The sequence below is a fragment of the Aulostomus chinensis genome, chromosome 13, assembly GCF_037954235.1.
Source record: "Aulostomus chinensis isolate RoL2024-O1b breed Wild chromosome 13, RoL_Achi_v1.0, whole genome shotgun sequence".
NCBI classification, from domain to species: domain Eukaryota; kingdom Metazoa; phylum Chordata; class Actinopteri; order Syngnathiformes; family Aulostomidae; genus Aulostomus; species Aulostomus chinensis.
Window position 1 is genome coordinate 24,327,302 of NC_141332.1, and position 12,702 is coordinate 24,340,003.

The window sequence follows — 12,702 nt, forward strand, 5'->3', positions numbered from 1 at the left end:
CTTTGTAAGATCCTGCAAAAGATGAGTATTTTTTTCTAATTGTCTTTTTTCCCCTCTCCATGTCCCTTCCAGAGCTCTGTAATTACGATTATCTGTATAATTACCACTTAATTATTTCAGAAAACAATCAAAATCCAGGTGGGATGTAACATCCAAACCGCATCAACTGCGCTTTCTCAATATATGAAGTTCTGAGGTGGTGCAGAGATGTTCCAGCCCAGGGGTCACATCAGGGGACGTTCCCTCGTCTGAGTCATATCACAAGAGCAATATCTTTCACTCTCAGACCCAGTGCTTTATTTTAGATTCAGATCAAACTGTTAGATGTTGCTCTTCAATCCAAGCAGCCTGCCACTTTATTCCCGGGCTTTCAGCCAGTCAAACCTTCACCAGAGCAAACAGGTTCAGATCAGATACGCAGACAGAACACGTATTCCAGCTGAATAACAAGGACACTCGTAGCAAATGAGCAACACAACGATGGCGCGTGTCATCGCACACCACTGGCTGTAATATTCTGCTGTAGGGACTTTGTAGAAAACTCCTAAGTAAATAAGTCTGGCGTATGAGTTTTATTTCACAGGGGCTGGTAACTGAAAGGCGACGGTGTAATTCCAGCTGCCAGTTGCTCATTTTAAGCTTTGCTGCCATCCTGTGGTGCAGCTCCAGCAGAGTGAACTTCTCTCTTATTGATCTACACAGTTGCGGTTAACATCTGGCAACATTGTACAGACATACATGAGGGTGGTAGATGCCTTTATATGATTCAATGATCATCTAATAGTGTGTCATTACTTATTGATCACCGACAGCTGCATTGTAATTCAAGTCTGGATCCTTGGTTAATTTGTAATGAATGAGAGCGGCGGTGCTGTCAACACGTAGTTTTGAATAATTCAGAGGTGGTATTGTATTTTCCAAGTCACATTTAACACATACTGGAAACCACGCGCACAACTGAGGTAAACAGCTGTTGACTGTGTATGAAAAAAAGGAGGAAAAATGAAGAATCTTTGGTGTTAAAAGTCTTATTTAATGATTTCAAACATGGTTACAATTATTCTCTGCAAGTAAACTGGATATACACTCAAAATATGTGTCTTCTCTGAGCTGTTTGCCTCAAAAACGACAGACCTTTTAGAGTGCACGCACTCAGAGGAAGTGGCAATATGTCAAAAATGACAAGGCGATAATTCACACCAATTAATTTGATAGCATTAAAGGTCAGAAAGAATCAACAACTTTCAGTCCATCGTCTCACAGCTGCACTGTTGTGACTCATCATTTAGTACTAATGAGCACATCCTAAAACTGCGTTAATCACTTCCTCCACAGAGGTAGAGCAGAGCCTTCTGGTAATCTCCAGTTGTGTCCTCCTACACAAACAACAAGCACAATATCAATTATCTTGTCAGCTGTGCATGTTTATGAGGGTCCATCTTCACCCATAAAACTGTTATAGATTTATAACATAAGTTTTAGAAGGTTTTTTTTATTTTTTTTTTGTCAGAATGCGGAATGCAGAATTGTGTGTGTTTGTTAGCAAGATATTTAAGAAACAAATGGACAGATTTGGATGAAATTCATTGAAATTATGATTGATACTTCAAGAAACAGATTAGTTTTACATTTATGACTCAGGAGAGCTATTTTTGATCTCATAGTTAATATCTAAGAAAAAGTAGATAATATTTGACAGCCTGGACCAACGTCATTTGGGGAAAACGTTCATAACTTAATCTGATGATACTACTTACATGGTGTGTATCCGCGCTGCCGACTCTACAGGAGTTAGCAGTCTCAGTGCTTTCTTGTCTTTTCTTTTTTCTATCACCAATTGCTTGTGACAGTTTTACTGCGTGACATTAATGCGTTCATGCATACATAAACAGTAATGAAAGGTGATATGAAGCGCTTGTCAAACTATGAAATAGAAAATGAACTATTTGCAATAAACAAATTAAAGTCGCCATCGTCTGCAAAACTAAAAACTCCTCCTACATTTATGTTTTACTCTTCTGTTGAATAGGACTTTTTAATCATATCTCTATTCATTTTACCCCATTTACTCAGTTTTAGTCATTTAGGATTCCAGATTACGGTGGCTAATACGATTCTATGGTAGGGACATCTGGCCCTGCTTTGGAGGATGGTTTCATTTGCTTCAGCTTCTGTGAAAAGCAGGGAAGCAGCCTCATCACGCCGCTCAAGGCGTTCAGAGTTAATCACTAAGCCATCACTGCACTGACATGAACGCTGTACCAGCAACATTAGCATAGTGAACCCAGCTGGTGCTTTAAATGCATGATGTTACGCATCGTGTTAATGTGATGCATTATTTGTCTTCGTAGCATTAGTTTCTACATGTTGTCATGCACATGGAGGGAGACTGAGGGAGGCCCTGAGGCGTTGATGATGGCGGTGGGGTCTGGTGAGTCACCTGGATGGTGGTGTAAAGAGATTCGCCGTACATCCTCTTGAAGCTGGCTCGGATGTCCAGCATGTCCACCTCGCTCCTCGACACCATTATCCTCATCAGGGTGTCGTCATCTGTTCCAGCGCGCTAAACGCAGACATTATTGCACAGCAGTAACTCAAAACAACAATAATGATGAGCAAATGTCCAAGCGTACAGACATAAAATTAAGCTGCTCCGTGAAATAAAACAAGCCCACATAACTCTACAAAATCTGCGACATTTAAATTTTATGACACATCTTGAAAGGGTACAAAAATATACCCACAAAAAACACATTGGCATTTAGACTGATGACAGCTAAGATGACGAAACCAAAATCCAACATCTTCCAAAGTTTGTTGTGTGCATCAACAAGACTTGTAATCTCAACATCGTTTAATGTTTTTGTGTTTGTTTATGTATCATTTGAGTTTCACCTGTGACAAAAAAATGATATTCCTGCATCAAGCTGAGTTCCAGTGAGTCAAACGTCTGTCTGACATTAAACTGAAATCTGGAGCCAGTTGGGTAAACCACCAGAGAACAAGCCGCTCGCTCAGGAGGATATGAGGACTTACAGACCCTGGAGGACACTGATACCCACCCGCATGGATTTATACAAGGATTCAGCAAAAAAGGTCGGGACACTCCTGGCACATTTCACTGTGGAAGAAACGACATATGAGGCGTAGCAAAGCTCAGCGTCCACAGACAGCGCTCATTCGACATGGAATCGATCTCTACTGTCCAGTGTAATCTCATGCTGTTTGTCATCGTAACATCCGTGCCAGACAAAAACAGGCAAGCCTGGTCCTTGTCACTTGTCATCCTGATAAGTCACAGATATTACCAACAGCCAGCAGTAAGTTCTCCAAATTCCCAGTTGTCTCTCCTTCAATGCTGTCCTCTATATCGGAGCCAGAGAGCTTCTTATAGGCATCAAACACTACAAAGAACAGAAACAGCCACTGTTAACATTTTAATGTTCTCTGATAGTGAAAGAAATCCTCTTTAGTAAAAAATCACAACCCATTACATTGAGTGCTTGGTTTATGTTCGCGTTCTCCTCTCGAGTGCTGTGCAGTTTTCATGCAGCTATTACAAACAACTGTCTACACGTGCTCACTTCATAGGCTCTGGTGGATGCTGTAGCGGCTATTTCAGTTCTAAAATGGTGGATAGATGGTCTCGAGCATCACGCAACCCTTACAAATGACTCAGAGTTTCATCCATTTGGTCTCATAAATTGTTGAAAATCTGGAAGAGCTGCATGATTAAACTGTTCTGTTCATCTCCAGAGCATTCATCTAGCATCCTCCCTGAACTGGATGTAACGAATTAAAAAGTAACAAATTACTTGTGCTCATGGAGGCAAGGACGTTCTAAATGAAGAAATCCTGTTAATGATCTAAAGGCCAATTCATGGTTTCCATTGGTCAGCCTGATGTGAATCTCATCATCCACCCCTGCACGCTTCTTTTCTGTTTCCCATCCCACAATGTATTTTGTTAATGCTAAATCTTGTTCAACTAAAAGCAAGAGCTGTCTTTTATAAAGGAATGTGCTTCGCCTTGCAGGTTTTTTGCAGCAGTTGACAAACGACGTTGTGGTCCGCTGCTCCTGACTTGAGGGGAATGTAGATCAGGTTGCGCATGCGTAGAACACCACACCAATGCAGAAGCTCAACTGTTGTGTGGAGGGAACTGCCGACAGTATGACGCAGCTGTAACACGCAGCAGCAGCCTTAACTGCACCTGACTGTCGTACAAGCCTGAACAAGCTCCTGACAATTTTTCTCAAACATCTCGTGTTGGTTTCCTCGTAATTATGCTGTCTGCAAACTGTGTTTCACACCCTCAACAATCTTCACGCTCACCTTTTCTCAGATGCTCTGCACTCCTGTTACCAAGAATTGCGATGAATGTTTCCTCATCTGTGCCAAACTTGCCTTCCCCAGCTGCGTATAAGTCCTGTAATGGCAAATACACTCATGAGGATTCACACACACACACACACACACACACACACTGATGCAAGTTTTCTACATACCTTTGCATCTTTCTCCAGCTTTTCCTCATCTACCCCCTCCTCCCTGCTCCCCTTCACAGTGGGACCCAGAAAGACAGACAGACAGGTGGACAAACAGAGAGAAGAAGTAGGTCAGGCTGGGTGGAAATATGGTGAGCTCAGACCTGCTCTGAGCTCCTCTCAGCCCAGGTAACCCCTGAAGATTACATTAGATGCTGAGCATCCCAAGGCCACGGAGATTACATTTCTGTTTGTAAACCAAAACACACATTTGAGAAGCCATCTTTCCCTCCTTTAACTTTCATTTCACACGCCTCATGACTTTGTAATGGCGCCACCAGACAATCTCATCAACATGAAAGGAAACAAGTCTTTCTACTCTTACCTGAAGGAGGATCACCAGCAGTTTCTGATAGTGCCCTGAAGTGTCACTGCAGATATCTTTCTCCAGCTTGCCACCAAACTCTGGAGGAAAGAGGAGAGGTGAAGATTGCTTACACTTCCCACTTGCAACTAATGGTTGCAATCCACCCTCATGGGCTGCCCTACATTTTGCAGAAGGATCCTGGACAACAGAGATTTGATTAGATTCTTAATGTGCTCTTCTCTTTTGCCCAGATCAAATAAACTGGGCTCTTTGCCTGGGGCCCTCACTGCCTTTGGTGTCAAGTAGGATTTTCCACTGTTGCAGTTAAGGGCTGGTATGTTGCATTCTAGTATGTTCCAAACATTTGTTGCAGTTAGTGGTAGAGAACATATTCACAAGCTACTCGCAGTGGTACCTTGCAGCACTTGAGTAAATGTACTCTGAAATATTCTGAGAGAAACCAACTTTTTTCAGATCTTTGTCATCCCTCCAGGCAAGAGGGTAGATACCTGAGGACCTGAGACTCACGGAGACCAGCTAACCGCTAGTTAGCTTAGCACAAGGAATGGGACTAGGTGTGAAATGTTAGCAAACACCTGTTAAAAGTCATTAAATATGTAAGTGTCAGAATCCTGTTTTGTCCTGAAGCAAACCCCCCTCGCTCAGAGTGTCGGCCATGATTACAAGTAGCAGTCACTCTTCTAATATGTTCTAAAGGGGTTCAGGAGCTGCGTAATATCACAGCGCCAAGTTAAGAAAGTAGTTCTCGCTATGTGTTTTGACTTAAAATGTACATTTTATATATCTATTTATTTATTTATTTTTAAGTGACTGGAGGTAAGCTAACACTTCCAAACTACTACCATACCCTGGACTAAGCTAATGAGCTGGTGGGTCTGAGCTCCCTGATGTTGCACAGTGGAGAAAAGAATATCTATCTTCCTGTTTGGGTCCCTGGAGGACTCTTTATATTGCACACAGGAAAGAAGACGCACTATCACAGCAAGTGGATTTAAAGTGTATCTTCAAAGGACAATTATGTTGTCTTGTCACTTTTACATTCATATTTAAAAGCCCACAGAGGAGAAGTGAGAGGAAACGCAGAAAGAGAGACGGAACCACTGGCAGCACGGTCCCCATCCAGACTTGGATGTGGGTCACAGCAAGAGTCTCACAATACCGGGGTTACACTTCTGATAACTTGCAGTGTCGCAAATTGGTGCCGGAAAACACCCATAGATAATTAAATCAAAAATGGCAAGTTGTGAGCTGCCCTTTGTTCATTTCCTGTATTTTCCCCTATGTCAAGCACTTTGTAACTGTTGTTTTGAATGGTGCTATACAAATAAAACTCTTTCTTTAATTGGCTAGCATAGGAATGAGAGAAAAAGATGATAAAGAAAGAAGATAAGATAAGATAATGTTTTGTTAGCTCTACAGACAGGGAAACTTCAGATAAGTTGCATGATTAATTTACTTGATGCTTTTCCTACTGCCAAATGATTCTACATTATGTTGGAAGCTCCCTGCATATCTTCCTCTCATGGTTGAGTACCTTTCTTGTACACTTTGATGATATCTTTTATCTGTTCTCCACTTCTGGAGGCCAGGATCTCAATCAGCACGTCGTCATCAGTTCCGACGCCCTGGGAACACGGAACACAACGTGAGGATTAACTCAATTTGAGACAACACGGATTTCTGCTCTCTTCGCAATCTTATCTTTTCCCGTGTTACTTCAGTTTATCTTCAGGTGCAAACAGAATATAAGTGATTAAAAAAGTGCTCGAGAAAAATGTTTGTGTAAAAAAGAAAAAGAGAGCCCAGAGGGGTGCAATTAAGGATTCGACCAGTTGAATTTAAAAATACAGCACTGGAGAGAGCTTTTAGTACCTTCAAGCTAATTCTCTTTACTTTTTCCACTTTAATTAACCATCCAGAAAAAATGTCTGACAAACCAAATAAATGGAAGAGCGGGTGAGATGGGAATGTCCTAAAGGCCAAGTTACCTTCACTTTGATTAAGATTTCATCCACATCTGTAGCGTGATTCTGATTATCGATGATGACAACAAAAAGCGTTCAGCTTGCAGGCCAAACTCATAAAAAGGAGTTCCTGCTCAATCTATTTTCTTTAAACTTATCAAATTTTATTTTATTCTATTTGAACTCTACCTTGATTGCAACATAAAAAGCTGCAGAGGAGCGAACGTGACGTCTCAAAAATGTAATAATGGCGGCGCTACAGAACAAATCCCTTTATCGTTCAGGTACTCCATAAAAATTTGTCATCAGATGTAACGCGTTATATGGTGTTAATGTTAGCTGCTGCCATGTGAACTAGATTAGCTATAGAAGTGATTTATTAGCATTAACCTTGACAAGTCAGGCAAAGTGATATTTTGGTGTTGTAAAGGAATGTAGCCTGGTGGTACAGCAACAAATCTGGGACAAAATCATAAATATAAAGCTTCAGACCGTAAACTCCACTGGGACTGGAGATTTCCCGTTAGTTCCAACCAACGAGAGACAACGTGGTTTTACCTCCAGAATATCTTTTATTGGGAGAAAAACATTTAACCTCCGACATTAAATAGATCTGGAAGAGATACGTGGATATCCAGGCGAATCGGGATGACACCTGAGAATATTATACTGTAATACTGAGTACTGAGCGTTTGGATCACATAATGAGGTTTCAGCTGGTTGCCTCCCATATCACACATAAACCATCCTTTATGCCTCTCCACATATGGACGCCCGGTGCTGTAATTTCATGTAATACACAGTGTTTCTAACACAAGGAGGTAGCCCGTTGACTAGCCCGGGGTGAGAGGTGATTTTTAGGGCCTGAGCCCAGAGGTACTCCAGGGCGAAGACCCTATTATGTTTGCTCGACACACTCGCCACTTCAAAGCTTAATTTGACCCCCTAAACACACTCAAAAACTCACCAAATTTGGCACACACATCGGCTCCGGCGAAAAATTCGATATTTAAAAAACGAAACAAAAAAACAGCGCTCTACTCAATAGCGCCACCTAAATAGACAAAAAAAAAAACCTCCATGGTCTGTAGGAATGTCCTACAAACATGGGACCAACACCATTTTATTTGTTTCATCAAGACGGACAAATCATACACTGACCTAACTCCAACAGGACGTCCACAATTTGGACACGAATGTCCAATTTTGGACAATTTTGCACCCCAAACAAACGCTATCTCCTCCTAGTTGTGTTTATTTTTTCACCCTCTAGATGTGTGGGATATCTGCTAGGAACACTTCAAAGATACTGCAGCAGCAGCGAAAGCCATAGCTACTTATTTAGCTCACTTGCAGCTTGTTAGCTTGTTTCTGGTAGTTCTGCTGCTCACCGTTCATTCGACAGCTGCAGCAAAAAATTTTCAAAATACCGAACTGGCAATGAATAGAAAGTGCGCACACACACACACACACACACACACACTGGAACCCCGGTATCAAACAAAATGTTTTAATCTTTTGCCGTATTCGTTTTCACAATTGTGAATGGCTTTATTTACTGTTAATGTTAATTTTCTGAACGGAAACCCCAGTAAGTGACGCTAGTTAGCTTGCTCAGGTGGCTTCATCTTGCACACCAACATAGACAGCCTAGAAAAAATAACCAGTTTAACTAATCCAACCAATAACAGCTTCTTTGCGTGCAGGAAGCCAATTAGCCAGTTGTAGGACTCTGGTATTCCACATGCTGGCTCCCTGTTAGCTTCAACAACCGAAAATACCTGCTGTGAGAAAAAGAGATGGAGATTTTGACTCATTTCAATGATAAAATTGATCCAGTTACCTTGACAGCCTTGTGCAGCTGGGAAGCATCATAGAGGGCAGGTGGGGTCATCAGGGCCACAATCAGGCTCTCGAACAGACCACCCAGCTCCGACTTCAGAGCACTGACCAAATCCTGTCAGCGAATAATGACATTAAGAATAAAAAGCACAGTAAATGCATTTCTATGGAGAATTATACATTCCGACTGTCATATGCTGCCATAAAATCAGGTTCAGATATTCTCTGTAGAACATTATTCCATCGTGTTAATTGTCTTGTGTTAGTTATTCCAGGGTTTTTTTTTTTAATATTAGTTTAATAAAACACCCTAAAAAGCATCTGGGCTTTATTATAGATTTGTTCAAATGTGTCACAGTTAGGAGCCTGATGAGCCTGTTGGCTGCTTTTTTTAATTGTATTTGTTGCAGGAGCACACTTTCTTACTGTTACACTGTTGGTTATCATTTTAAATCTGTTTTTGTTGTTCTTCCTAATGGCTGATTTAATAGAGTAGATCTGGCGAAAATACATGTAATCTGTTTTTATTAAAATACACGCGATTTAGTAGTGATGAAACCAAATAGCCTCATTTTGATAAAACGCTGTAATATTCACAGATTTTCCATTATGTTGGTCTTTTTTTCTCCTTTTCAAACTGCCTCACCCATTACACCTCAGACAGCAATTACCTCTGCGAGACTGCTTTTAAAGAGCCTCATAGAAAACACAAATTGACTTGCCGCCTGCAGTCCACAGGTCTACATAAAATAACTTGACAGTGTGGTAGAACACTAAGAGCAAGAGAGCATAAAATGCCCGGACCCTTGCATAACTAACTGCCCCGAATCTGCTTTATGGAGATGATAAGACATTGTTGTTTCTGCCTCTTTAACCATGAATGTCCCTCTGCGTGACTGTTGACCATTAGTGCCTAATGTCAACCGTTGCTTTTAGACTCTTAATGACACAATATTTGGCTTTTAAATTTAACACAGTGGAGACAGCCAGTATAGTAGCGAATTGGAAAGTACACAAATGCATTACTATGTAAAAAAAAAAAAAAAGTCAATATCATTACAAGAGTCCTTTGTTCAGCATCTTAATGAAGTATCTGGTAAAAGCGCTCTTTTGGCAGAAAAGTGGGACTGTACATTGGGTAATTTGATGCTATCATATCGTTGTCAATGATATTTTAATGACAGAGCCTTTCTCCCACCTGAAGTTGACCCACTTATGCACTTTATGTACTGGAGACATTATGATTTCTGGCTGTCCAACCGTACATCCATACTATTCCTGTTAAGACAGTCAGGAAATGGCTTCAAATTTGTCACAAGTATCCACTGGAACTCAAGGATGAACTGCAAAGATTTTGGTGATCAAAGGTTTATATTTTACATTCCCAAACATTTACTGAACTAAAATTATCCATAAAGTTTAAAGAGGAAACCTCAAATGAACCCCTGCATTTTCATACGTTGAAAAGCCAAAAAAGGTTTGAACATTTGTAGCGGTGAGAAGTATGAAGCTCAAGCAAGTGCTGTAAGAACTCGAGCAAAATACACAAAATATAAAACTGCACCGAGTGACGTTGCTGTATGATGCAATATCAGCAATAGTTCGACTGGCTTTGCTGCTCCACCACAAAGGTTTTAGAAACATCTCAAGTGTTTTTTGGTTTTTTTTGCTTTAATGCTGCAGAGTTTAATGACAGACTATTAGTTGCTATAGAAAAAAAAAACAACAACAAATATATATCATATTCACCGAGGTCAAACAAATGAAGTAGAGTCAAGCAGAGCCAGATTTAGAGTTATTGTTCTTGACTCTATGAGCTGTTCCTGTCTGTCAGTGTGACTGCCGCTAATCATCAGCTCTTTGTTACAGCTGCTCTCACCTTTCCGTAGGCCTTTTTGTAAGCCACCTTAATTTGCTGGCGTTGATCGTTGCCGCGTGCCGCCAGGAGCATGAGGATCGCGTCTTCATCTGTGCCTGCAAGGGAAGTCAAATAACCAGGAATAAAACATGAGAAAACTTCAGAGGGAGATTGACTACAAGCACATGCCAGCCCACACTTCTGATAATTTGGGTTGAAAGACTGAAATCAGACTTCCGTGTCAAGTAGATTATTTTATCAAGCATGTTTCAAAGTTACACGCAACAGGCAGAAGCATGGTGTCCATGCCCAAAATGTGACTGAGGTTCAAGGTTTGGACCATTGTCCATTGTCTGTATATGTCTAAATTGGATTGGCCGATAGAGGAAATTTGGATCAAAATATGAAAAATTTACGCAAAATAGGTGAACATATTTCAGGATATTAGAAACATTCTCATACATGCACGCAGGGCTGCAGCCAATGATTATTTTCATCATGGATTCATCTGCCTTCTGTTGAATAATCGATGAATTGTTAAGTCCAGAAATGTCAACACATTCTAAAAAAAAACACTCACCACAATCTATCCTGAGCCCACAGTAACATGTTTGAATGGCTTTCTTTCTCCATCCAACATGCCAGACTCTTCATTTTCTGTCATAAATGACTAAAAAAATCCTTACATTTAGAGTCAGGAACCAGCAGAAGCTGACATTTATGCTTGACAAAGCCCAATAATTATTGATTATCTGCTAACAAATTATTTTCGATCAGTAAACTGATGGATCGTAGCAGCTCAAAGTACATGCATGGATCACATAAAATGAGTTTTCTTGTCTATTGTCTGGTCCTTTTTAAAACATGTCTTTGTAAATGTATTCTCTCAGCCTGCAACCCATTATAGAAGCGCGTATCTTTGATTGTCGGGTGCTGGCAAACGCGAGGCCTGAAGCTGTTTTCAAGCTGGAAATAGAACTGTGTTACGAGTAAAACACACAAATACACCAGAGTCAAGTGTTGGTGGGGTCACAAAAGAAAATTTTTAGTTTGAAGGCTTTTTAGAAGCTGCACATTTGAAAGCTCTCTGGGGTCGACTTTGGCAGCGCTAGAAAGTTATCAGCAGCAAGAACTTGCTCCTTTCTTGACGAGCTGCGAACACGAGGGCTCTACAGACAACAAAGAGCTCTACCTGCAAGTGCTCTTTGCCACATTTGACTACAAATGCTGTGTCCTTGCTGCTGTGCTTATCTCTGTTATACACCATTCAGCACTGTGACTGCTCATCTACTGGCTGTGCATTCCGTAGTTTGTTGGTGTGTCATAACACAAACACGGTCTCCCGTTCACCTGAGAACAAGATGGAGACCTTCCAAGTCTTTCCTGGAGGTCAGAATCCACTTTATTTGAAAAGCAAAACTTAAAATAAAAATAATGTGTAAATTTCTGGAATATATATTCGTATTTACTACTTTCCTTCATGTATCTAAATATAAAACATGAAAGAAAGCTGCCTGTTTTGTTATTTTTCATCCTCCTCCTCCATCATTGTTTGAGAGCTCATTACCAGCATATTTTTGCAGAGCATTTGTGGAGAGGAATCTGGTGCCTGTGGAATTATTGCTATAAGTTTCATATTTGGTGACACTGAGATTCTCTTCTGATTAACCCAAACACTCAGCCAAACCTCTGCTTCCCTGGCAGCTGCAACATTACCGTGTTTTATTAGATTTTAGAGAGCAGAGAGCCATATAACAGGCGTTAAATTGCATTGTGATGTGACCGCTGATGGTACTCACACACTATTCTATTCAAGAACACCGATGACACATCAGCACGGAGGAGCCAGACAAAGAAGATATCTTGAGAGTTGTACAGAAGGAGATAATCCATGTTTTTACATGCGATTTGATGTACTTGTCGTGAGAAAAGCCCTCCAGAAGGTCGAGAAACACTGAGCATCTTACAGCTCCGTCTTCCAAGCACATAAATGTCTGAAACGGGCTTTTCTGCTGTGCACTCGTGAGACGTGCTCTCCTTCACAGCTTACTGAACAGGATGACACGTGAAGTGAGACTGAACGGGAACTGACCTATTCCTTTCATGGCTTTATGGAGGATTTCAGCGTCGTGTTTGGCATTGAAGTTGACATAAGGTCTGACGC

The 12,702-nt window shown here is 40.9% G+C and overlaps 1 protein-coding gene across 1 annotated transcript; it reads right to left on the minus strand.

The window, feature by feature from the left end:
* Window positions 1-1,298: 1,298 nt before the first annotated feature.
* Window positions 1,299-12,702, minus strand: anxa5a (annexin A5a). The gene is made up of 11 exons (XM_086222723.1): window positions 12,631-12,702; window positions 10,560-10,654; window positions 8,682-8,795; window positions 6,409-6,499; window positions 4,872-4,951; window positions 4,508-4,558; window positions 4,335-4,428; window positions 3,309-3,404; window positions 3,063-3,121; window positions 2,441-2,563; window positions 1,299-1,376 (listed from the first exon to the last, which is right to left on the minus strand). The coding sequence occupies exons 1-11, from the start codon at window positions 12,641-12,643 to the stop codon at window positions 1,317-1,319; spliced, it is 876 nt and encodes a 291-aa protein (XP_086078849.1). The 5' UTR covers window positions 12,644-12,702; the 3' UTR covers window positions 1,299-1,316.

Excerpts from the sequence above, each read along its gene's own strand:
- anxa5a (XM_086222723.1), bottom strand. Across the intron at positions 6,500-8,681 it reads AGCTGCACAAGGCTGTCAAG|GGCGTCGGAACTGATGACGA; the intron begins GTAACTGGATCA and ends CCGTGTTCCCAG. Across the intron at positions 4,429-4,507 it reads AGCTGGAGAAAGATGCAAAG|GACTTATACGCAGCTGGGGA; the intron begins GTATGTAGAAAA and ends TTGCCATTACAG.